Source organism: Scardinius erythrophthalmus, assembly GCF_964197995.2.
Source record: "Scardinius erythrophthalmus genome assembly, chromosome: 7".
Taxonomy (NCBI): Eukaryota; Metazoa; Chordata; class Actinopteri; order Cypriniformes; family Leuciscidae; genus Scardinius; species Scardinius erythrophthalmus.
Window position 1 is genome coordinate 45,422,825 of NC_138227.1, and position 27,817 is coordinate 45,450,641.

The window sequence follows — 27,817 nt, forward strand, 5'->3', positions numbered from 1 at the left end:
ACCTGGATATTCTTAGAAGAAAGAAAGTCATATTCATTCGGGTGAGTCCTGTAAATGACTAAATGAATTTTCAGTTCTTGCTGAACTTTTCCTTGAAGGTCAAGCAAAGCTCTTTTGACTGACTGAAACTGAAACCGCTCTGTGGGTGCACAGACCACAGGAAGTTGTTTCACGTGTGAATTTGATGATTAAAACCACAGCAAAGACAGAGAGAAACCCCTCCGCAAAGACACACATCAGGGAATGTTAATTAATGACATTTAGTAAGCATTTCAGGAACATCTGGTCCATTCAAAAGTTTTGGCCTGGGCCACATTGGTGAGTACCTAACCTGGAAATTTAGCTCTGAGTCAGGTGCTGTAATTTCTTCTGTCCAAAAACAGTCATTCGAGTCATTTTTTGAGTGATATTTATCATCAAGTGCAGCTCACAGATTTTACTGTAAAGATGACACTTTCCATGACCAGGGTATGTTAAATAAACCTTTAATATGAAATGCGTTCTTGACCTCAGAATCAGCTAATTAAGTGACAACCTGATATTTATAACTACTGTAATAGTCTTTACAGAAACATCTGGGCTTTTTTTAATTTTCTAGTGGTTCATGTTTACTTACCCTGCCAAAATTTTCTCTTGTCCTGACACATAAATAAATAAATAAAATACAATAGTTATTGTTTTCATTGTTTTTTACCCATGTAACCTTGTATTGTGATCACCCAAATGTTAGATACCTATGATGTTTCACAATTCTCAATTTCAATTTATTCCACAACAAAAACTACCATCCTAACTCATATAAAGTTAAAAAATTATTAAAGATAAACACAATGGGCTCTATTTTAACGATCTGAAACGCAAGTATCAAGCGCGAAATGCAAGTAACTTTGTGGGCAGATCTCGGGCGCTGTTGCTATTTTCCCGGCGGGATAAATGACTCTTCGACGCAAATCTAAAATGTGTTGGTCTGAAGTCGCTTCATTATTCATAGGTGTGGTTTGGGCGTAATGTGAAATAAACTAATCAGAGCGTCATCTCACATTCCCTTTAAGAGCAGGCGCGCTTGGTCCATGGCGGATTGCTATTATAACGGCGGATTTGCCAGGAGCGGATCACAGCCGAGGAGACCGACGTTCTCGTCAGGGCCGTAAAACACAGAGAAGTGACATTGGGGATGGAGAAACACACCCAAATTAGCTTCGGTTAAACAGGCGTATGATCATTTGGGTAAATGTGTAAGCTAGATTTATGCCTATTTTTCCACATCTTCATGGACACTACAATGATTTCCCTCGTGTGGAATATTTTTCCTTGTAATAATGTATGATTTTCTAAAAATGAGAACGGCTGCATATGTGTAGATGAGAGAAGCAAAGTACATTATGGCCAAGCATGCGCCCTTAAAATAGCATCTGAATAACGCGCCACTGACTTTAGACGAGGTTTCTCCTGGTCTGTGGAGGAATTGTTTTCTGAAACTGCAAAATAGCACCAGGGAACGTTTGCGCCGGAACACGCCTCCTCTTTTCACTGAACCGCCCCCGGGAGCGCAAGTTCATTCCCTAATTTACTGACGTGCGTCTGTGGAGGGAAAAGTCCGCTGTGCGCGGGTGCAAAATAGGAATGATACATGCGTCGGTGGACAAAGTCAGTTGCGCTGGGTGCAAGATAGGGCCCAATAACTATTCAACTGAAATGAACAGTGTGCAGGCACCAAACTGAACTTTCTTTCATGTGCCGGATCCGTTTTGTTTGTATGCGCATGTAAGATGAGAATCTGTTGGATAGATGTGTTCATTGTGATGCTTTCAAGCTTTTGTTCTTGATTGATTCTCTCTTGGGGGATAAATCTAGCATTTGCACTGAGCACTTTTGTCTCTCGAGGGAGTTGGAGGCACTCATGGCAATGCATTTGCAAAAGGAAGCTCTGTTCTTGCTTGACTTTCTTATAGCGATGAGACTCAAGCATTTGCAAGGAACGTGTTCTGCTCTCGAGGGAGCTGAATGCATTCACTGTGATAATCTCCACCCATGCTTGATTCTCTCCTGAAAGATGAGAGTTGAGCGTCTGCACCTCATGGTTCGGGTCCCACGGCTGCCGAGGCAATCGTGAGTATTGTAGGTGGAGCGGAGGAGTCTGATGGGAGTTTTTCTCCTTCTTGACTTCTCCTAATGGCTCTATTGCTCTCAAATCCCATTTTTTGTTTTCGGAAGCTTGCTCTAAGAAATCTCTAACTCGGATTGGAAGAATCAGCAAACATCATTGCTCTCAAGCTGTTTTTTGGGAGATCCGCTCTGTGGGCACTTCCGACCTGGCGGAGAGCATAATAATATGGCGTGTCTAGTTTTGAGGATTTGGATACAGAGAGAGAGTTGAGGCGGGTATGATTTATAATCCGCCTCCTCCGCTGTCCTGCAGAGAAGTCTGTGAGCCTTTTTATTCCTCCTAGATCTCCAAATTGAGGTGTCGAGATCATGAAGGAATCTGTATGCAGCTCGTATAGTGTCTCCCATGTAGTCAAACTATATGCGTGTAGAGAGGCTATGCGAGCAGTGATTTGTGAGGATGCCCCGGTTTAAAGGATTAGTTCACTTTAAAAAACAATTTTTGCTGATAATTTACTCATCCCCGATGTCATCCAAGATATCCATCTATCTTCATTCGAAAAGAAATTAAGGTTTTTGAGGAAAACATTCCAGGATTTTTCTACACAGAATGGACTTCAATGGCAACCAACTATTCCAATGTTCAAAGAAGGTTCAAATGTCCGTCTCAGTGCAGATTCAAAGTCTCGACACGATCCCAGTCGAGAAATAAGAGTCTTATCTCGCGAAACAATCAGCCATTTTCTAAAAAAAAATCTATATATACTGTATATATACTTTTTAACCACAAATGCTTGTTTTGTACCATCTCTGAGATGCGCCACGCATTGCGTCATCACGTTGGAAAGGTCACGCGTCACGTCATCTATCTAAGTTATTTGTCTGTGTACTCCGGTTCAGAAAGGTAGGGAAGGGCGAAAATGTCATCTCATTTTCTCCTCCAACTTCAAAATCGTCCGACATCTTTGTTTTAATTTATTATTATTATTATTTGTATTAAATTTTTTTTGTGACCTTTCCAACGTGACATACGTCTCAGATACCCCTTTTCCACCAACAAGAACCGGGTGCTGGTTCAGAGCCAGAGCCAGAGCTGGTTCAGAGTTGGTTCGACTGACGAGCTTACTAGAACCGGTTTGCCTTTCCACCGGCTAGAGAGCCACAACAGAGCCAGATCTTACGTCACTGTATACGTCTCATGTTGCCCAGCAACCGCTAGTGCGGTAGCGCCAAACACAAACACGCCAGGCTTGTTCGAGATGCATCGGCTTCTCGCAGATCGATCGCCGCGTGACATCAAAGCACTGCGATAGCGATCTAAAAGCACAAGGAGTCGTGTGCTCTTCAAACACCCTGCAACTCCGATCGGTCCCTGCCGCTCCGATGCATCTCGAACAAGCCATCAACAATAACGGACGTTGTAATACTATGGATGCTCATGGATTTGCAAAAATACATCGGAATCCAACGCGTTCGTGCAGCTCGCCGTAACTTACATAGACGGATATTATAATCGAGCTGCTATTAGCTCGACTAGCTGCTATTTAAAAATGGCGGTCACAAGTTTCTATTCGTCTTGTTGGTCACGGTAACCCCGCCCCCAGCCCCTGACGCAAGCGGTTCTTTCTTGGCTCCGTTTTAGACCCTGCAATGATTTGGTGCTACTTAAGAACCAGTTTTACTGGTTCGGAGCTGGTGCTTTGGCGGTGGAAAAACAAAGAACCGATTTGAAACTAGGCTCTGGCTCCGAACCAGCACCAGCTCTGCCTTGGTGGAAAAGGGGTAAGAGATGGTACAAGACGGGCCTTTGTGGTTTATATATAAAGTATACAAATATATATATATATATATTTTAAATGGCCGATTGTTTCGCGAGATAAGTCAAGTCAAGTCAAGTTTATTTATATAGCGCTTTTCACAACACAGGCTGTATCAAAGCAGCTTCACAGCAATAAATTAGAACAATACATCAATGTTTGTTTCTAGTGGAACGTCTACGTTTGGTAATGCTGATCAATAGTATCGTTGATTGATTAATTAAATTAAATATCCCCAACTGAGCAAGCCAAAGGCAACCTGGCGGAGGACTCTTATTTCTCGACTGGGATCGTGTCGAGACTTTGAAGCTGCATTGAGACGGACATTTGAACCTTCTTTGAACATTGGTATAGTTGGTTGCCATTGAAGTCCATTCTGTGTAGAAAAATCCAGGAATGTTTTCCTCAAAAACCTTCCTCGAAAAATTTTTTTCGACTGAAGAAAGAAAGACATGGATATCTTGGATGACATCGGGGTGAGTAAATTATCAGCAAAAAATGTTTTTGAAAGTGAACTATTCCTTTAAGAGTTGCTTGCTATAGTTGCCAGGGAGATGCATCTGTGATAAGGAGAAAGATAAAAATGTTCTCCTTAATGCTCTGATCTCACACTCTGGCCTTTTCAGTCTGCCGGTAAAGTGGTCATGGAGAAGATTACAGAGCCAGGGTCTCAGTCAGCAGCTTTCAGGACATATATCCTACTCTGGGGGTCTGTGAGAGTTGAAGGAGTAATATTTAGCAGAGATAGAGAAAACATTTCTCTCTTGCTCTAGGCTCCCCCAACCGAGCTTACGCCTTCATGGACCTGCGGGAGTTCTCCTATGGGGAGGTTAAAGAGGTGGACAAAGTTGCACACAGCTCTATCACCCTCTCCAGTTTAATAGGCTTGGAGAGTAGAGCAGACACAGATTGCTTGCTCACTTCTCTATGAGAAACCATGGTTAATTATGCTTTGCCAGAGCTTAGGCACAGAGTTTTGACCAACGTTGACAGCGAATGCGCCAGCGTGCATAACATAATGACTAACCTTAACAGCGCGAGTCGCTGTGAGATGATGCGATCTTATCTGGTCCAGAGCAATGCTGTTGTTCAGCATGCTCCTCTGGGGTTAAGGTCCAGAGAATGGAGAATGTGTTGGTCGTGGTGAGATGATGCAACCCTCGCTTTCATCCGGCCATTCCTGCAGCATAGCTGGAGGTGTTGAGCTAGAGGAGTCCACTCTCTCAGTCACTCGTCTCACTATTACATTCATTATGTAGTGCATGCTGGCGCATTCTCATATTCAGCAAGAAACTTTCAGTTGGTGTGTTGGAGTACGGTTGTATATCCGAGGACATCCCACCCCCTCCACCTGACTGGAGAGTGGACTGGCAGGACAGATGGACCACTGTTGTCATCCTGAACTCTTTCTCATGGTAGAGCTAATGAAGAAAATAGTGAAAATATCTTCTCTTTTATCTTTTCTGCCCTTATTTATTTGGAATTTTAATTAGGGATAAAACATCCCGTTTAAACGAGTACCTCCTTAGGGTTGGCATATGCAGATAAGGGAGCTTCTTAGTGAGATTCATGGAAAAGTAGAGGTAATCACCTCCTTTTTATTTCTTGGCTTAGCGCTGGAGATCGCTAGCCACACTGGTCTCTAGAGTGCTCTTCACCTTAGCCAGGGTATGAGCTTGGAAATAAGGATTATGGGTGGATCGCACCCATTACCGTAGGTGCCACTTTTTGTTATTGGGGTTTTAAGTAGGGCTTAAGTTCCCCTAAGATTCCCTTGGGGTAGAGAGCCTGGTCCATGGTGGCATTACCTCCTTGATCTATGATTTTGTTGTGGTTGGGACATATGCTCCCCCTTGGATAGTGGTGATACTAAGTTGTAGCTATAGGTACTGACTGCTAGGTTTGGCCTCGCATGCTTTGGTAAACTGTTCCCTATGAGCCTCTCAGGCCTAGCATAGCTTAGCTGATGCTGTGTTGTGTATTCCCCTTATAGCTTTGCTCCTGTGGTTTTAGCTGTCTGGTGGCCAGAATGGGGCTGTCTAAACCTGGACTTCCCTCATCTGAGGTCAGAAGTTATGGAGAATATTCCCTTGGTGTCTGGCCGTATCCAGATCAGATGCTGGACCTGCGCCTAGACACGACCACAACACATGATGTAGTCAGCCGGATCTGAGCCGTATCCAGATGAGATGGAGGACTTGCGCCTAGACACGACCACAATGCATCTCTGAAGTGTCATCAGAGGTTGTGTCAACTAGACTCTCATCGAAGGCCTCATCGACACGACAGCCATCAGCACTGATCCTCAACAAACCCGTCTCCATACTGGCGTGACTCTGATCTTAAACCAGATGCAACTGGATAATATTCTGAATTTTCTGATACTGATCTGACTTCTGACCTGTAATGCTGCCTGAATCATAAGCATACACTGTTCGTTCGTTGGCCAGAGGAGAACTGAGCGACTGAGTCTGGGTTCTCCCAAGGTAAATTTTCTCCATTCTGTCACTGATGGAGTTTTGGTTCCTCGCCACTGTCGCCTTTTTCCCCTTTGGCTTTTGGCTTGCTTAGTTGGGGACATTTCATTTAATATTCAACAATATTATTGATCTGCCTATATATATATATACATGTGAACTAAATTAATAACTTTTTTACAACAAAAATGAACCATAACTGAACCTACTTAAGCTGGACTGTGATGCTATTTTCTTCTAGAAATGAATTTTTTTGCATTATTTTCCTGTTATCTCTGTAAAGCTGCTTTGAAATAATCTGTATTGTAAAAAGCGCTATATAAATAAAGGTGACTTGACTTGACTTGTGGATACTGGATTTAGCGAGCAGGGCCTCTGTGCATCTCTTGCACAAGTGGCATAGGATGCTTTTTCTGTTGGATCCGTAGAGTTTTTAAGTGCTATGCCCACTCTGTTTGTGCATGCATACAGCCTAGTAAGCCAGGAATTTCCTTCAGCATGGCATAGTGGGTATTGCATTCCCCAAAGCATCAACACCAAGACGCAAAGTTGGAGTTCCACTTTGAAAGGGAACGTCTCAGATTGCAAATGCAACCCTGTTCCCTGAGAAGGGGAATGAGGTGCTGTCTCTCGTTGCCATGATTCAGGGCACACCTGCACTTCTCCTTCAAACAAAAGAGTGTATACCGTGTGACTTAGAGCCCTTTAATATTCATGGGCTCTCTGTCAGCCAATGAACACTGGCATGTGTTTGCATGTGCTTCAGACACTGGCACCCCAGAGCATGAACACCAAGATGCAGCGTTTCGTTCCCTTTCTCAGCGAACTGGGTTGCACTCACAACTTGAGATGTTTTCTACCTATAAAAAATGAGCATTCCTTAAATTGTGACACAAATTGTGGCCAAAAGTGATGTCCAGCCTAGGAAAACTGACATCTTAACTCTTCATTCACATATGATTAAAAATGTCTTCAATATTTTGTAACAATATTGCGTAGTTATGCTTGGAGTCAACTGCTTTATTTGTCAAATTAAGTGGACATAATTTTTGGCCAGACTGTCAATCAAAGAAATTCTGAACACAAGCAAAACCAAGAGAGAACTTTGCATTCTAGGCATTTGTGCATAGTAAAATAAAACCAGTAACTGTAGTTTGCCTTAAGTTTAGTGTTTTGTTCTTCCCTCGTATTAAAATAATTTAGAAAGACGTTCCATGATTTTCATTCAAGCTCTACGTTGTAGTCATGGGAAGTGTCAGATACTGTGAAAACTGAAAGCATGATGCTGAAATCCGGCCAGGGATTATTTATCAGATGATGAAACTATTACACATGAACACAAAGCCACCTGCTTCAATCACACACCACAGAGTGGCAGAGATGCAGAACTGAAACTGGTGTGATGTCACGATGACGTCATCACTCCTACTGACCGCCACTAGTCCCTGTGCACAGCGCCGCCTTGCTCGAGTTTAAGCCTAAAATCACATCTAAATATAGCGATTACCAAAAGCTTACATCGCAGGGTTACCGAGAATCAGGCCAGTCAGCCATGCTCTGTAAACGGCGTTGGACTCGTCATAGTTTGGTGAAAGCAGAAGCCCTCTGGTTTCCTCACCTTGATGTCAGAGCAGTTGTTTCCAGCCAGGTAAACTCTGAAGGAGAAGGAGTTTTCATGGCCCACCTCTTTGAACACCTGCACGACCCCATGATGCTCTGCTGACTTAGACGTCTGAACAATGGGACCCACGGGTGACAGCGAAGACACGGTCCATTTGACGTGACTCCCGGAGTGATCGGCCGAGGGCTCGATCTGACCACGGCTGTTCTTCACGTGGAGCACGCTGAACTTCACCTCGTTGTCTTTATCTGCTGAGAGCGGCGGACGCATATACAGGAAGACACCGTGAGAATGGTGACAAATAAACATTTTTCCATCATGTCAAAACCATTCAAAGAGCTCTTCACAAAACCGAAGGTCCTACTGTTAAACTCATGAGAAAACTCTTTTTTCTCTCAGAGAACAGATCCTCCCACGTGTTCTTTCTCCATTCTGTCTCCTGATATCTACACGCTTAATATTCATCTACCTGTACTGACACTATCAGATGAGAAACAAACGTGAACAGAATTGAGCTGAATAACTGCTTATTATTATGCTTACCAGGAAATGTAATAATATTTTCCCAACACCGGTTTGTTACAGAACTGATTTTAAAATCCTGCTTTTTGTTTTTAAAGCCATGAACCTATTAGCTCCAAAATATCTCTCTGACCTTTTTGAAATTACATAACTCTGCTAGATCAATAATGTCTGATGTTGCTCCAAAATTGTGGAATAGTCTTCCTCTATCCTTAAAACCTACCTCTTTTCACAGGCTTACAACTGTCTTTGATTTTTTTAATGTTGAATGTTTTAGTGATTGGTGTTTTTGATGTAAACTCCCTTTATCATTTGTTTTGCAGTCTTTCTTGTTGTTTTTTTAGATATTTATCCTGTCGTACAACACATTGGCCAACTACTGTTGCTTTTATTGTGCTATATAAATAAAAGTTGATTTGATCTGATATTGACAGCAGCAGAATTTAATTCACTGGCAATTATTTTTCACTATACACACACACATATATATATATGAAGAGTTCAGATGCAAAAGCCTCTAAGTGCCATCAAGTTTGTATATTTAAGATCAGTAATTTCACTTAAATGACAATTCATAGGTAATTTTCATTGCCATTTAAGTGAAATTTCTGAACATAAATATACGAGCTTGATCAAAATGATCATTCTAGAAGAAAATTTCAGATGGCACTTAGAGGCTTTTGCATCTGAACACTTCATATATATATATATATATATATATATATATATATATATATATATATATATATATATAAATAAAATAGGCTATATAAATAAAGCTGATTTGACTTGATAGCACTGTACCTGCCAGACACAGTGAGTGTGGGAACTGGACGGATTTGAGAATGGATGGATCGCATTCCACATCAAAAATGGGTCCGGCAAATTTCCATGATCCGGTCAAGTACGTGCTAAACTTGCTCCAGGAGAGAACGCAGTATGTGATGCTGACGCGCTGGGAGACCTCGAACACCAGCCCAGTGTCTGAACACTCATACACACCCTCAGCATCCAGCTTTAGCCTACAGCAGAACAACAGGAACATCACTGGGAGAACAACAGGAACATCACTGGGAGAACAACAGAAACATCACTGGGAGAACAACAGGAACATCACTGGGAGAACAACAGAAACATCACTGGGAGAACAACAGAAACATCACTGGGAGAACAACAGGAACATCACTGGGAGAACAACAGGAACATCACTGGGAGAACAACAGGAACATCACTGGGAGAACAACAGGAACATCACTGGGAGAACAACAGAAACATCACTGGGAGAACAACAGGAACATCACTGGGAGAACAACAGAAACATCACTGGGAGAACAACAGGAACATCACTGGGAGAACAACAGGAACATCACTGGGAGAACAACAGAAACATCACTGGGAGAACAACAGGAACATCACTGGGAGAACAACAGGAACATCACTGGGAGAACAACAGAAACATCACTGGGAGAACAACAGAAACATCACTGGGAGAACAACAGAAACATCACTGGGAGAACAACAGGAACATCACTGGGAGAACAACAGAAACATCACTGGGAGAACAACAGGAACATCACTGGGAGAACAACAGGAACATCACTGGGAGAACAACAGGAACATCACTGGGAGAACAACAGAAACATCACTGGGAGAACAACAGGAACATCACTGGGAGAACAACAGAAACATCACTGGGAGAACAACAGGAACATCACTGGGAGAACAACAGGAACATCACTGGGAGAACAACAGAAACATCACTGGGAGAACAACAGAAACATCACTGGGAGAACAACAGGAACATCACTGGGAGAACAACAGAAACATCACTGGGAGAACAACAGGAACATCACTGGGAGAACAACAGGAACATCACTGGGAGAACAACAGAAACATCACTGGGAGAACAACAGGAACATCACTGGGAGAACAACAGGAACATCACTGGGAGAACAACAGGAACATCACTGGGAGAACAACAGAAACATCACTGGGAGAACAACAGGAACATCACTGGGAGAACAACAGGAACATCACTGGGAGAACAACAGAAACATCACTGGGAGAACAACAGAAACATCACTGGGAGAACAACAGGAACATCACTGGGAGAACAACAGAAACATCACTGGGAGAACAACAGAAACATCACTGGGAGAACAACAGGAACATCACTGGGAGAACAACAGAAACATCACTGGGAGAACAACAGGAACATCACTGGGAGAACAACAGAAACATCACTGGGAGAACAACAGAAACATCACTGGGAGAACAACAGGAACATCACTGGGAGAACAACAGAAACATCACTGGGAGAACAACAGAAACATCACTGGGAGAACAACAGAAACATCACTGGGAGAACAACAGGAACATCACTGGGAGAACAACAGGAACATCACTGGGAGAACAACAGGAACATCACTGGGAGAACAACAGAAACATCACTGGGAGAACAACAGGAACATCACTGGGAGAACAACAGAAACATCACTGGGAGAACAACAGGAAGTCAGTGTCAAACCAGTCAATCTGCAGCGTTTCCTCATGTAGAGTTAACTCGTGTTAGCACTGGTCCTAGTTTACAGCCTATGCAGTTTTCAGTTTCCTTTTATCATGTAGAATGATTAATCGCGATTAATCGCATCCAAAATAAAAGTTTGTTTACATAATATATGTGTGTGTACTGTTAAATTATTTTGTATTATATAAATACACACATATTTTAAGAAATATTTGCATGTATATATATATTTATACATAATTATTAAATATAAATATTTTATATATAAATTTACATTTTTCATAAATATATACATGCATATGTGTGTGTATTTATATATACAAAATAATTAAACACAGTACACGCACATATATTATGTAAACACAAACTTTGATTATTGTAAAAAATGGTAAATGGACTGCATTTATATAGCGCTTTCACAGACCTATGGCCACCAAAGCGCTGTACATATAGCCTCACATTCACCCATTCACTCACTCATTCACACACCGACGGCGGTGTCAGCCATGCAAGGCGCCATCCAGCTCGTCGGGAGCAGCTGGGGTTAGGTGTCTTGCTCATGGACACCTCGACACTTGGTCAGGATAGAACCGGGGATTGAACCACCAACCTTTCGGTTTGTAGACAATCTACATGAACCACTGAGCCACTGCCGCCCCAATTAGTGTGATTAATCGTGAGCAACGGCACTAAAAAGGTTTAACATTTCAATACTGGTATAAATGCTTTTTTACTGTTTACACACACAGTACTATTCAAAAGTTTGGGGTCAGTAAGATGTTTTTTTTTTTTTTTTTTTTAGAAATTAATACTTTTATTCAGCAAAGATGCATTAAATTCTTTCAAAAACATTAATAAATCTTATCGAGCGCAAACTTTTGAATGGAAGTGTTCACGTTGCTCTAAGAAACTTGGCTTTCTTGTGTATTATTCACTGGGGAATAGAAACAATAAAATGACACATTTGACCATTCTCACATTATCCCGGATTCTTATAAATCTGGCCGTGTTCAAGTTCAGCACTGGTCATTTAGAAAAGGAGAGTCATAAAGCAAGGGGACGTGACTTCTGAGTCAGATGTGACTGATCGCCGTACCGCAACAACACTGAGTAAATCTGGAACAGAGGGACTTACAGTAGCCGTTCTTTGGACAGTTTCCTGGGGGAGACAAGCTCATATTTGGGATTCTGTGAGGGGAAAAACAGTTGCATGTCGGCATTAAATTCATCACCAGTAGTTCATCTGTCAATCAAACTGACTGTTTTGAAAGCTTAACCTACAGTCATTTTGGATATATATATATAGGAGATTAAATTGCTCCAAATGTATAAATAAACACTGATTTATTATACATATAAATATATATTTATTTGCTATATTTAAAATGGTTGGCGAAATAATGTGCTTGAATTGGATTACAAAATGTTTAAATATTACTACTGTGATGTGATTATAGGTCATGAATGCTGATATATACAGATATGCACTTTTCAATAATTGATTGTTTACTATTACTATGCTGTTTTGTAAGACCCCATTAAAGGATTAGTTCACTTCAGAATAAATATTTCCAGATAATTTACTCTCCTCCACGTTATCCGAGATGTTCATGTCTTTCTTTCTTAAGTGGAGAAGAAATGAAGGTTTCTGAGGAAAACACTCCAGGATGTTCCTCCATATAGTGTCTTCAATGGGGTCCAACGGGTCGAAGGTCCAGATGTGAGTTTCAGTGCAGCTTCAAAGTCTCGACACGATCCAGCCGAGGAATAAGAGTCTCATCTAGACAAACCAGCGGACATTTTCTAAAAAAACATGTATATACTTTTAACCACAAGTCCTTGTCTTGCACAAGCTGTGATGCGCCACACATTACATAATCACGCTGAAAGGTCACGCTTGTTTCGGTTCAAAAAGTTTGGGTAGGGCAAAAAAACTCCAACTTCAAAATCATCCGACAATCGTTGTTTTACCTTTTATTGATTTATTTTGATTGTAAATGGCTTTTGATTTAGTCTTTGTATGTTCGCTTTGTAAACACTATGTCTGTACTTTCAGCGTGATTACCTAATGTGTGTCGCATCACAGCTAGTGCAAGACGAGCATTTGAGGTTAAAAGTATATAAATGTTGATTTTTGTTATAAAATGGCGGATGGTTGAAGTCACTATATGGAGAAACATCCTGGAATGTCATTATTTTCCTGTTATCTCTCTAAAGCTGCTTTGAAACAATCTGTGTTGTAAAAAGTGCTATATAAATAAAGGTGACTTGACTATATGGAGAAAAATCCTGGAGTGTTTTCCTCAAAAACCTTCATTTCTTTTCGACTGAAGAAAGAAAGACATGGACATCTTGGATGACGTGTGGGAGAGTAAATGATTAGGAAGTTTTAATTCTGAAGTGAACTGATCCTTTAAGCTACGAATGTTCGTTTGACGTTATCAGTGTTCAGAGACAGACTGACCTTTAGAGCTCTGCACTTCTCACAGCACGGCTGAAGCTGCTCATCTGAGGCATTGTGGGAGAAAACACACTATATGACTGACTCAACAAACACACAACATCACGCTGTAAACATCTGAAACATGTTGGAAACAGAGAGAGTATCATTACCGCTGGGCTTTTCTACACTGGATCTCGTGTTGGAGTCTGAAAAAGCATGATATTCCATCATTAAGATTGATCCTTCACTCGAGGTGTGTAAAACTGGACCATTTATAAGAGCCCTGAAAGCTTCACATTTAATTTTTATCTTACAATAAAACAAGTCATTACAATAAAATATCTTGATGTCCATTACTGTGATTATTTATTGCTATATATTAGGCTTTAGTGCTGTTTTTAGTGCACTTCATCTGCTTTAAAATAGCAAGGCACTCAGGAAAGCAGCTTACATACACTATATGTACATAAGTATCGGGAGACCTGCCCAGTACACCAGCCGGGACTGTAATCACAGCTCATTTGAAATACACAGACATTAATATGGAGTCGTCCCTCTTTGCAGGTATAATGGGAAGGCTTTCCTCAAGATTTTGGAGTTTCTGTGGGAATCTTTGCCCATTCACCCATTAGAGCAGTTGTGAGGTCAGGCACTGATGTCGGACGAGAAGCTCGATCTCTGGCTCAGTCAAGTTCATCCACACCAAACTCATCCATCCATGTCTTTATGTAGCTTGTTTTGTGCAATGGGGACCGTCATGCTGGAATAGAAAAGGCCTTCCCACAATGTTGGAAGCATAGCATTGAACAAAATGTCTTGGTATGCCGAAGCATCAGTATTTCCCTTCACTGGAAGAAAGAGGCTTAGTCCAACCCCTGAAACACAGCCCTACACCTCCACCAAACAAAATCTGCCAAACCCAGACTCGCCCATCAGACACAGAGGAGCGTGATTCGTCAGGTTCCACCGCTCTAGAGTCCAGTGACAGTGTGCTTTACACACTTCATCCCACACTTGATGTTGTGCTCGCTGATGTGAGGCTTGAACGCAGCCGCTCGGCCAGGGAAACCCACTCCGTGAAGCTCCCGCCGCACAGGTTCTGTGCTGATGTTAATGCCAGTGGAAGTGTGGAAGTCTTCAGCAGAGCGTTGGTGACTTTCACACACCATGCGCCTCAGCACTCAGTGACCGGTTCGCTCTGAGACTTTACATGATCTTCTGATTTTGAATTGAGCTTCTGCGGGTCCGAAACGCTTCAACTTTCCAATACTTACAGTTGAGCGTGGAATATCTAGCAGGGATGAAATTTCACAATCTGACTTACTGCTATCCCAGTACCACGCTTGAACTCACTGAGCTCTTCAGAACGACCCTTTCACAAATGTCTGTAAGCAAGCATGACTAGGTGCTTGATTTTAATCGCCTGTGCCAATGGGTCTCACTGAAACACCTGAATTCAAGAATTAAGCGGTGTGTCCCAATACTTTTGTTCATATAGTGTACATTATTTATGTTTTAAGAAGATAAAAGTAAATCAGAAAAGATTATATAAAGAGAGCAAATCTCAACCTGAATCTCCTTCCTCTTCCTCTTCATTGGCCTCCTCTTCCTCTGAGCTCTCCTCAGCTGACGTATCATCTGAACACACACATGCACAATAGCGTGTGTCATACATGTTTCTTTGAGAAAACTCTCACACTCTTCATATGGTGTGTTGTTTCTTGTGTGCAGCAGAAGAATAAATGAACTCTAACTAACAGCTGCTCTTCAGATCCACAACAAAATACAAATCATACATGTGTTATCGACATGAGAGGGAGTAGACGGCAAAATACTCTATTACTTTAACCTGGTAAATATGTTGAACTTTGTAAACAGAGATCTGAGCTTAAACGGTTAATGAAAAAATGTAAGTGTACAAAATGTTAGAGAAGTTCAAGTTTACTGTAAAACAAATGTAATGAACTCAACATTTTTTTGTACAAAATAATTATTTTACCAAATAATTTGGACCCTAAAGTTGCTAGAAATCCAAAGCCATATGTCTAACCAAGCTGTGTTGATATCACAAAATAATGAGGCACTGAAAGAGTTATGGTAACCACAGGTGAAATAGCACGTCTTGTCACCACCATGATAAAAATAACTATATGGCTTCAAACTATATGGTTTCTATAACACTACAGTATTTATTATGAAAAACAACAAAGCGAGCAGAATAAAACACTGCTGGTCTGAACACAATTCCAGGAAATGTTTGGTAGAGGTTATTGTTGCTGAACGAGGGTCACACACAAAACCCAAGGGTTCACATATTTTTTCCACCCTGCACAGTCAATGATATCAAAACGTATAATTTGTGTGTCATGTGACTTAAGTTGAAGGGAAGATTATGTTAATTTATGCAGAAACCCAAGTAAACACAAAAGGTGTGTATACTTGTTCCTGCAATGCACTGATTCCTGTATTTGTAGTGTGTTTATGTAAAAGACATACATGCTGGAACAACAAGTCATTTATGTGTGAAATCTGTCATATGTAGGGAATATTTACAGTCCATTAATTCTTCATATGGCACTCTTTGATTATTGTGAGAATTGAGAAGCAGATTTGAGTTTTAAATGAACTGACATACCTGAACTGCTGTGAGAACTTTCCGCAGGCTGATCTGTTTAAGCAGAGAACAGGAACATTATCTTTATGAACTAATGTCTTAATCTTCACAGCTCAAACAGCAACATCATTAATCATTCATTCAGAAGACAACTTTTAAAGAGAAAAATAGAAATCAAACAGCAATCACACTAAGGGCCCTATCTTACACCCGGCGCAATGCAGCGCGACGCAAGTGTGTTTTGCTAGTTTCAGCCCGACGCAGTTATCATTTTTCACGTCCTTTGCCACGTTGTTTAAATAGCAAAAGCATTTGCACTCATTTGTTCACCCATGGGCTGCTGGTCTGAAAACGAGGAGTGTGTTCAGGCGCATTGTTGGTGTGTTGCTATTTTGAGGAACAGAAATAGACTGAGCCATTGATCAACAAAAACCTGGTCTAAAGTCAATGGCACAGTATATATATATTTTTTGTCATTTTGCGTGTTAGTAATGTGCGCCTATAGGCGGGTCCACAATGCGCCTCTTACTATTGCGGTTAGCACCTAGTGTGTGTGTGTGTGTGTATGTGATGTTGATCCTGTTGTTGGTGTCATGTTGAGCTCTACTCCTCACATTTGGTTTGCCTTCCTGACTCTTGTGTTACTTTGACTTTTAGAGTTTTGACTTGTAAATAGAGCTGCTTCTGAGGTCAAAACTTCAACTTTACATGTGATTGTTAAATGATATATGTTATATGGTGAATGAGGATAAATAACTTTGTAAAATAATATAATTCAAATAATAAAGGGTAAGGGTAATGGTTAAACCAGTTCAGCTGAATACAGTCTATATGTGTGAGCAACATCACCTTCATTCATTCATCCATAAAGATAAAGTGAAGTAATTTTAATGAAGATAAAAGCGACTTCACGTTCACAGCGCTGATTCATTCAGGCGCTCTGTGTTTACTATCCTTGGAAACCCTATCTGCCACTAACAGATAAAGTGCCACACTTTCACCAGTTCACTTTTAGTTATTGGTAATAGTATTTGGAAAGGATTACACAGATGCACAAAGGAAGAGTTAGGAGGCTACTATCAACACTAACAAATTATGGTTATAACCAGTTGAATAAGTTGCCTCTAATATAAACACACATTTGTTAGCAAACTAAAACCAAACATTTTCCTTACTTGAAATAAAATAAACGTTAACCGAACTGAAATTGCAACAATTCACATTTTCATTTAGTTTAACTTAATATACTAAAATAACTAAAAATAAAACGAAATAAAATGAATAAAAACTATATATATATATATTTATATAAAAAAATTATAAAAAATTATAAAAATGTCAAAAACACAAAATAAATCCAAACGAAAATATATATAAAAAAAACTATTATTAAAACTCTTATTTTAAAAAAAAATGTAATAAAAAGTACAATAGAATCTGAATGACAGTAAAAGCAGCATAGGTGATGGAGTGTGTGTGTGTATATGTAAGGTTATGATGACCTCTACTGGAGAACGTGCTATGCAGACATGTTTACACTGTTTTACACTCATGTTTACTGGCCATGTCCTTCTCTCTGTTCAAGCTTAATTAAATGAATCCGATTTGAGTTGGGATGCAGAACACATTCACTCACCCTTCAGGTCTGATGGCGAAACGTCTCCATTCCTGAAAAGAACAATTAAACTATATGTGAATATGAAAGAGTTCATAAACATGGATATTTAAGAAATGCAGTGGGGTAAAGAAAGAAAGAAAATTTAGCAATAACTTTGCTACCAGTGGAAAGCTACAATCTTGACTTTACAGTTAGCTCGGATATTGAGCTTAACTTAATGTCATATTTGTGAAATGTATGCAACAGCGCACTGGTGTCCTGAAAGGTCAAACAGTTTCCGTGAAGACATTACAAGCAAATAGCATGACGTGACATGACAAAACTATATATACACTAAACTATAGTCATGTCAAGCCATTTACTTGCAATGTTATGTAAACACTGTTGACGTAGCGAGCGTGTGACTCTGACTGTAACATGACACCTGAACAACAATGACAGTCACTCTATAGACCTTATATGCCAGAGAAAGCATCTTTAGAATATTATGTTTTAACTCCAGTTCCCATTCAGATAAGTCAGACTGACGTCATGGGGTCTCGCCTGGGAGACCAATCACCTCCAAGTGGTAACAAAACGAGCCAATGAACATTGGCCAGTGAGATTTGCATGCTGAGTCACACCTACCCTGACATATGAGTGTAAATAGGACCAGCATTACTCATTTTGTTCATATTTTGCTTCGGAGCCGAGCAGTTGCACAGTAATCACTCTTACCAATTCACCTCTAATGAAAAGGAGAGTACATTTCTAAGCAAAGAGCAAACAACAGCAATTTTCATTGCTATCAGGAGAACACCCCCAAAACAGCAATTTGAATGCTACTTTGCCTGCAGCTTGTCATGGGATCTTTCTGCCGGTGTGAAAGCGCAATCCAGCGGTGTTTGCATCCAGCTTGCAGTGCACACAGTGCAGCATTCACCCCTTGGTGTTTTGGCTAAAAGAGCAGTTCCCTAAAAGAGCAAACATGGTGGGTCAGCGTCTTTTTCAAGATGTCTTTCCATCCATGTGTTTCTGGATGTGGTCATTACCTGACTTCATCTGACAGCCATGATCGCTGTCTCTCATGCCTGGGCAAACAGCATGCTGAGATGCTGAGAGAGCGTTCGAGGAGGGTGCATGCTCTCACCGCGAGAGTATGTCCATGTCGGCATTGCGGTTGCTACTCTTCTTCTCCACGAGTCCCTGCTGCTGCCCGTCGTAGTAGAGCCATTAGTCTGGTTAGCACTCTGGGAGATCTGAGGGTTACAGTGAGAGCTTCTTCGTCGGGCCGAATGTGTCACGCGGGTCCAGTTGCCGAACGTTGCCGCGGGTCCCCCACCGTGAGGCACCTTGTGTCTCATTCAGTGCTCCGGATGAGAATTAGCTGTCAATTAGAAGAGGAAGTTGAGCTTCCCCCCTCCGGGGTGGTTGCTCACGCTGAATCGTACTCAGATTTGATGGCCATGCTTTCCCGGGCTGCCGTGAGCATCAGGCTTGAGTGGAACCCTCCACCGTGTCCTGAGCTCCCGCGGTTAGATGATTGGTTCCTAAGTGCCTTTCTTCTCCGAGGTTCAGACAATGTGCCTCCTCCACTCTCACTACCCTCGATAGCGGGGCCACCAAGGGTTACGTGGACATTCCACAGGTGGAGCGTGCAATTGCGGTGCACTTGTAGATGGCTGGTTGGACCTGGCTGAGATGAAGGACGCAGACAAAGTTTACTTTCTCGACGCCCCCCTTCTCCCAGGCCGGCCTCTTTGGCGATACTGTCCAGAAGCAGATGGAGGCCATAAAACACATCCTGCCCCAGCGTGAAACTGCCACCAAGCTGTCGCGGGCGTCCCCCTGCAGGCTGCATCGGCTCCGGAAAGGCCGGAGGCATCCCGTCCACTCCGAGCCACCCGCAGGAAGCCGACGCAGCCTGACCAGACCGCTAAACCCTTGACCCCACATCAAAGCGGCCCTGAGACAGATGGCCCAGAGATGGAGGGAGCTGCTCTGATCCAAGAGACCGTGAACGCATTGCTCCTTCCCCCGGAGGAGTCTTGGACAATCTTGAGTTTTGTTTTGTTTCTGTTCCCACTTTCTCAATAAAAGAGCAGTTTCCAAAAACCTCTGTGCCATACTGGGTCTGAGCTGAGAGCGAGCAAAAGTAAGCGTCAGGATTTAGAGGACGCAACGCCTCCTCACGCCTCCCTGCCCAGTCCCTCACGGGACCCACAGAGCCAAGGAAGTGCACTACAACTCACTGCCTCTACTCCGGGACGCTGTGATTCCCGGGTTGGGCCCCAGCGCTAACACCAGTCAGTTCGCCAGGCATCCCCTAAGGTTCAGTGGCGTCATGTTTACCTCGGTGGCACGCAGGGCAGGGTCAGGGACATCCTTGTCCTGCATGTGGAGATTGGAGTCCCCCTGGCGAAGGACGCAATAGAGCCTGTCCCTCCGGCCGAGTTGAAGTCAGGATATTACAGTCCGTACTTCATAATATCCGAGAAGAGCGGGGGGTTACGGACAATCTTGGGTCTTCGTGTCTTGAATCGGACCCTTCACAAGCTCCGTGAGAAACATTCTGGGCCAGTCCTGAGATTGCGGATGTGTTAGGTGATGCCAAGCCCGCAGCTCTGCAGATGTCTGCCAGAGAGGCGGCGTGCGAGCCCGGTTGGCTCTGTGCTTTCCTTCCTTCAAGAGGGCTTGGAACGGAGGCTGTCCCCCTCCACCTTGAAGGTATATTTTGCCGCCATCACAGCACATCACGGTGCCATTGATAACAGATCACAAGAAAAGCACAACCTGAGAGGCGCCAGGAGGTTAAATCCTCCCAGTCTGTGCCTCATCCCCTCCTGGGACCTCTCTGTCATCCTTTCAGGTCTACAGAGAGCTCTCTTTGAGCCCCTAGAGTCAGTTGAGCTTAAAATCCTGTCTTTAAAGAATGGGCCAAGCCAAAAACTGACAAATATTTAGTGGTAACCATTTTAATCACAAATCACTGGTCAGGAAATTAGCAAGAATTGTACAAATACTGTAGATAAAGTTACTTAGCATGGAATATCCTTTCTCTTTGTTTTGTTTTTTTATTTTAAGCCGTGTGGGTAAACTTGCAGTCAGCTTTTTACAGGAAGAAGAGTTAGTGTTGTTCCACTCAATGTTAATGGCTTCAAACTGTTGAAACAGTGAAAAATGTCTCCCAGTTCATTTGAGTTTAATGTGAGACAAAATATTTACTATAGGGTTCAAATCTGGACTCTGATCAGGCCAAAACATGAACCTGATGGACTTGTTCTCAAGCCACTTCTTGCTTGTCTTTGCAGTGTGAGCAGGAGCAAAAATAACTTTGATAACAACTTTTCATTTGTGTGAAGTGAGCCATTCTCCAATGACTTTTCACAGTGAAGCAGCAGCTGAAAAGGCTCCTCTTCCTCAAAATGCTTCACTGTGGTAGAGAAGCATTTATTATTATATTTTTCAGCAGATTTGTGCAGATGCCGCTCTGGAGCATCACCATGCAACTCGTGTTTCATTGTGATTCATCACTCCATACACAACTTCCCATATTCTGCCAAAAACTTAATTCTGTCTTTGATGCTTTTCTGAGACAGCAATGTCTTTTAAGTAGTGCATTTGCTTAAAATATTTGCTAATTTACAGACCAATAATTTGTGGTTAACACAATTAAAAGCTTAGTGTTTAGCCATTTTGTGCTTGGCCCATTTTTGTTTTTTGCCCAAGAGTGTACACAGTATAATGACTGCATCTACTAACAGAAGACATCTCCATAAACAAAGTCCCAATAATCCATGTCCATTGCATTGTTGTAAAAAAAAAAATTTAAAGGGGACCTTTTAAGACCTTTTACAAAGTCTTGACGTTGTTTTTGTGTTCTACTAAAACTGGTTTTCATTCTTGAATGTTCCATACAGGGCTCCGAACCGGTTCAAGGAACGAAAACAAAAACTGGAAACTGACAAAATTTTAACAGGAACAAACAAAAACGAAATCAAGTTTAAATATTCTGAACTGACACGCTTATTTGAAATGACCATTAACTGGTTAATAACGTTGTTTTATTGTTCTGTTTAAGATTTTTATTTGCCAGTCAACCAATCATGAATTCAAATGCAAATGCCAATGCAAATGTGATGTTACCGCATGATCTAATGTGAGTGAAAAGCCTGCACTCAGCTGTCAATTCATCCTATGTAAGTCGCAAGGCAATGTCCTGGCATTTACTGTTGGATCGCAGGAGTTTATCCGAGGATATGTTAACATGGCAGGTTATATCAAGCATGGTGTGTTTTGAAACCAGCAAAAAAATTGCAGGTTAGTGTAGGACCACTTCTATTCAGGAAATTTTAAATATATATATTTTTTTTTTAATACACCTTGTTGTCAAAGTTAGTAATGGGTTAGGCTTTAAGGCTCTGACACTTGCATTTGTCGTTATAGTATTAACATTTTCCCAATATGAAGCTCAAATGGAGTTACAAGACCGCTTTTTCACCAGCGAATGTTGGATATTTGTGTTTTGTCCGTCATTAGAACAATTGCATCTGAAGCATTAAGTTTTTATCAACTTACAGGTTACAAAGGTTATTGTATCTATGTGCGGGCACTCAGTTATTACTGTCGTTTAATATATTTGGCAAAAAGCTTGTGTCATAAAAGATGAAGTGTTACGAACAGGCTTTATTGGCAGTGACTAGATCCCAGACTAAGACACTCTTCTACGCTCCTCGAATACATAAAACATTAGCCTTACATATTTGAATACAGAAAACAATGTACTTAATCAAGACAGTCTCCAAAATGTGTACAAGACTTCATTCATGATTAGGTGGGTGGAGCTGCTCCTATGAGGTTTTGCAGACAGTTTGAGGACCCACTCGAGTTACGAGGTTTAGTCATTCTTGCACTGGTTACAGTACTAAACTCTAGTGGATCTTTGGACCCTTTTAACGGCATGAGAAGAAGACAAGAAAACTTCTCCTTCCATCCTCTCAGTTTTTACACATATTATAGGCCTAATGTTGATCCAGTAGTAGGACATACAGTAAGTATACAGCAAAGCATTTACACACACTGTGTCTGATTACTTTCAGAGAGTCGTGGAGTTGAAGGCCAATCAAGTCCCGCATGAAATGATCTACATTGACGAGTCTGTCTTCAACTTTGCGAAAAGGCATCGGCGCGGAAGAAACATAATTGGCAAAAGGGCCACAGTTACCATGCCAGGCCAGAGAGGACCCAACATCACCATGTGCACCAACAACAGTGCACTCCTGCATAAATGTGAGATTGGACCTTACAACACTGACCGCCTTCTCCTGTTTTTAGAAGAACTGCATGAAAGACTGGAGCCAGAGGTAGAAAGGGGACAGGTGGGAGACCACTTGCCAATATATGTGATCACATAGGACAATGTGGCATTCCACCATTCCCGTGCAGTCACAGCCTGTCTTGACGCCCATCCGAGGATGATGTCCCTTTTCCTGGCCCCTTACTCCCCTTTCCTCAACCCCATTGAGGAGTTCTTCTCAGCCTGGAGATGGACGGTTTTTGACCATCGTCCACAGGACCAAATGCTCCTCCTGGATGCAATAGATGCTGCATGCCAAGACATCACAGCTGAACACTGCCAGGGGTGGACAAGGCATGCCAAAAGATTCTTCCCAAGATGCCTTGCCAGAGAAGATATCAGCTGTGATGTGGATGAGAGCATGTGGCCAAATGCCAAAGACCGGGCAGATCTCTTTTTTTAATTCTGTGGCTTTTTCTGTTTGTATAGTTTGTGTTTTTGCACAATAAATGGCAGCTTTATTGCAGATTTGTGTTATCTTGCAGTAATTTCCTGTTGCAAATAAAGCCTTTACTTTACTCTTCTTTTTTTCATAAACCGTACAGAAAGCTACCTTGAGATGGGTAATTCATTTTTTTGTATAACACAGACGCAGACAGATCGCTTCTATTATGACCAGGTAGTACCTGGTTTAAGACATGCTTTTGTTGGGCGGTAAATAATGGCACAAACACCAGTACACTGACGAGCACAAACCTTAGTCAATCACCTTGCGTTACTCATTTAAGTCCTCTCCTACCATAAATGTTGTGCCTGAAAGGGAAACTCCTACAAATGCATAAGGTGAGCCGCAAAAATAACTGTGTCCACGGCTTGTCAGCACTAATTTGACAGTAGGTATTTAACGCCAAAAGAGGGTTTGCGCTGACGCAAGCTGTTAGTAAATCTGGCCCATATTTCTTGTATTTTGAAAATTAGTGTTGGAGTTTAGTGTACAATGTGTGATTTTGAGAATGAAATTAACCGTTTTGTCAGTTGTGTGTTGTAGGTGTGTTGGTGTGTTAAGAGTTTAGGAAAAATGTTAAAAGTATTGAAAAAATTGTTATAAACACTGTAAACATCACTCAATCAAAGTCTTAAATAGGACCCTAATATAACAATAGCAGGTTAGCACTTCTTACTAGTGTTGCATTAGTTTCCACCATGAGTTCAGCTCATGTTGGTCACTTGCATCCACCATCTTTTGAGGCAGTGACTGACTGCCAACCCATTTCACATTCTCTAGAGTACACGCCCCTGCCTGTCACATGAGATGCAGTCACAGGAAACCATGGAGAACCAGCATCTCATATTCTCACTGCACCACGCCCTGAAGCAGGCCTACCTCCAGTCCACACGAACACTAGCTCCTGCACGCGCAAATCATGGTCAATGATGATGATGATTCACTTTAGAAAGTAACAGTGAAAGGACCAAGTTATGCCAACAATCAGTCATTTAAAGTGCGTGCAGCAGCAGCAGCAGCGAGCTTCATGAAGCGTGTCAGCAGCACTGTGGGCGGCTTTCCATCTGTTTGCACACTCTGACCTCGGGCTAGAGGAACAAACCGCACACAAGAGCAACTACTGACATCTGACACTTCACTGCCTCAACGAAGTGACTCAGAAAAGCACACATGCACTCTTGTAAAAACATTAAAACAGTTGCTTACATTTCAACACAAACACAAAAGTCCTGTTTCTGGCTGTTCATGGATTTATCTCATCAGGCCCCAGTGACAACATTCCTCCCTCATCCCAACTCTTCCTCTATTCTAATCTTCCCCATTTCATCCAATACCTGCCATAATTCAAAGGGTCAGTTTGGCACTCAAGCCGAATATTAGGAGTGAATCCCTTCTGCAAGGAAGGACAGCAATCCAGATCTGTTTGGCACTTTAATACTGAATGCAGGTGAACTCATGAAATACAGGAGTCTAAAGCGTTTTGTGATCGGATCACTGGAACCACTAACAGAGGTCGTTAAAATCGACGTGTTCACATATGCAGTGGGAACGCTATCAGTCCTGAGTGTGTCCGGACCGCAGTGAAGCTCCGCCCACTCACCAAACACATGACCATCCGGAGCCGGGGATTCACACTTCTCTGCATTAACTACAATCAGATGCACAGTTGCCACCTGTATCCTTTTCATTCACTCACAAGCCCCGTAACATCCTCATCCATTCACAGGTCAGAGGCGGTGCATTAAGATGCATGTTAATGGAGCCTTTCCACATTTGCGGGTTCTCAGATGCAGAAGTCATCATAGTTCAGAAAACTTCTATAGGTAACACTTTGTTTTTGTGTCATTGTTACTGTAGTAATTATGCATATCTACACGCAATTAACCCTAAACCAAGCCCTAGTCCTACTCCTAACCCTATAGTAAGTACATTTGTACTTTTGTACAATGTAAAATAACATTGAAACAGGGAGTCAGGGTCACGTTAAAATAAAGTGTGACCTGGGAGGCTACAACAAATATTGTATTTGCATTCTCATTTGCTCCCTAAGCCGGTGTATTGTAACAGATCATACAAGAGAAAGTATAGTGTTGTAAATGTGCATTAATGTTTTTTTAATTAACCTTTTGCTAGATTTACGATGCTAATAACTGTAGAAACACATCACCGCAGTCAGTGAAAAAGGTCTGTACCAGGAGGAAACAACTGGATCACTTAATCGGATCACCATCACCCAGACCTCAGTGACCTGATGGTGTGCTGTGCTTCAGTCATCTAACAAACAACAGCTCAAACTCTCCTCCTTCAGGACATCAGTGTGGGACCTCCAATGGCCTGTTGTTCCCATTACGATCCACAGGTTAATTTATGAATGAGGTGTTGTTATATGCCACAAAGTAGACGTTTCACCCGCAATATTCCACATCTTTCCGTTATAAACTCGTGAATGTGGAGCGAGGATCCCAGGGCTCAGATTACACTGAACTGAAGTGCATCATTCTCCATATAGGAAGTGTGTAATTGGTTTTGTGCCGCTCTTTATCTGAACTTATCTCAGAAGGCCGTTGATGGGGAACGAGAGGTTATTAGGTTAAATGGTTATTGTTGAATATCTGTCAGTTATCCTACTGAAGAGCAGTGTTTAGTGTGCATAAATCATGAAGAAATGCATTGACTGGTCAATAAGAGACATTCTCAATTGTCATTCCTTCTGTAAACACGCAGATCTGTATGGGAGTTAATCCATCATGCACAGTCCTAAAGAACCAATGTTTGCTCACACAAGTACACTTGAGCTTCTGTTTACCATGTTTGATGAGCTCATCTATGTTTATATGCAAATAAAACCTTAAAATAAACCTGTTCATCATATGAAGCGACCATGTGTCTTCAGAAGACTTGGATTAACCGCGTCAACGATACGTTTTTCATTAACTTTTGGAAGCATTAATCGTTTGGTTGAATGGGCTTTAAATTAATGAACTGAACTCAATAAAAATTTTAAGATTTCATTAAAATTTTGTTGTAACAATTCAACCATATTTAAAGACCCGGACCCAGTTCTTATAATCTTAAATATTCATAAACCTAGCTGTAAACGCCTTTTATCCAATCAGGTAACGTTATTGGCCAACCGACGTCACAATGAATTTATTAATATTCATAACTCGAGCCTTTTTCATATACTAAGTTACTACTATACTATCCTGTCACATTCGCATCCAGAGGCTCGCCTCGCTTCCTACATAAGCACGATTTGAACATCCCGAACTTTCCAGTTTAGGCTATTATTTGAAACATATCATATATGGCGGATGCTGATCTACTGGTGTCAGTGACGAGAGTCGCTCGTGCAGATCAGTGCATTGGTCCTTTCAGACCAATGCAATAAACTAGATATATGTGACTGATCTGCTGAACCCTGAATCATGAATCCCCCGTAACTGCACTGTTATTACTGTGGTACTTTCGGTTTTGCGCGACGGCGCGCGCTCTTTGTTTACGTCCAGCGCGTGCAAGCCGCAGCACGAGCTCTGCTCCGATGATGATGTTACAGCAGTTCGCCATCGACACTCACCCATCGTTCAGTTGTGTAGTTTCTCCATAATGTGCCATGTGCGCGACCATTATTCGCGCGCCGAAAGCTGTCGGTTCGCGCGCCAAATATTTCCTTGACGTGATATTTGTAGATAAGAAACTATGAGCCCAGTCAATCCTGAGCCCATCCACACACACACACTCACACTCACACTCACACACTCACTGGTGTTTGTTTCCGCGACTGCAGCTGCAGGAAGTGGCGGGAACTAAAGCTTGTATACAGCAGATGTCCATTATGGAAGACAATAAGGCAGCTTAACTAATAAAACAAAATTGTTTAATATGCAAATTAAATCATTATTTAAAAAGAAGTTAGTGAGTTATGCAAAACCATGCGGGTCAAACAGAAGGGTCCGGGGACCCCTGGGGGCCAGTGAGGTCTTGGTAGTCCAATATAGGGCAGAGCAGTGTGTGTTTGGCAATTAAAATAGACCTTAAGCCTTTAAAATGACTTAAAGTACATAATAACAACGAGGCAATTCTATTTGGTTCAAATAAAGTATCAAAAGCAAGCAAACATGCAAACTCACAGCCTATGCAGAGGTCCACGAACGCCTCCGGGTCATCCTGTGGACCCATCTTTACCAGCGGGACGTGGGCGATGGGAGCTGTGACTGTAATGTGTACAAATGTAAAATAACACTGCACTTTATAAATAAAATATACATTACAAAAAGTTACAAAAGTTATTC

General features: G+C 41.8%; 1 protein-coding gene across 6 annotated transcripts in view; it reads right to left on the reverse strand.

The window, feature by feature from the left end:
* The window catches only part of LOC308694261 (NACHT, LRR and PYD domains-containing protein 1a allele 5), a 37,357-nt gene extending 10,043 nt beyond the window's left edge, over nucleotides 1–27,314 (reverse strand). Inside the window, exons 1-9 of one of the 6 annotated variants that reach the window (XM_081371714.1) lie at nucleotides 27,103–27,314; nucleotides 17,764–17,795; nucleotides 16,149–16,181; nucleotides 15,083–15,151; nucleotides 13,684–13,719; nucleotides 13,535–13,578; nucleotides 12,206–12,258; nucleotides 9,348–9,565; nucleotides 8,019–8,269 (exon numbers count right to left, since the gene is read on the reverse strand). In XM_081371714.1, coding sequence (XP_081227840.1) covers nucleotides 8,019–8,269; nucleotides 9,348–9,565; nucleotides 12,206–12,258; nucleotides 13,535–13,578; nucleotides 13,684–13,719; nucleotides 15,083–15,151; nucleotides 16,149–16,181; nucleotides 17,764–17,795; nucleotides 27,103–27,152 — 786 coding nt within the window. In that variant the 5' untranslated portion in view covers nucleotides 27,153–27,314. Of the gene's footprint in view, nucleotides 1–8,018; nucleotides 8,273–9,347; nucleotides 9,566–12,205; nucleotides 12,259–13,534; nucleotides 13,579–13,683; nucleotides 13,720–15,082; nucleotides 15,152–16,148; nucleotides 16,182–17,763; nucleotides 17,796–27,102 lie in introns of all 6 variants that reach the window. The other 5 variants (XM_081371718.1, XM_081371715.1, XM_081371713.1 and 2 more) reach the window with 5 other exon arrangements.
* Between the last annotated feature and the right edge of the window lie 503 nt (nucleotides 27,315–27,817).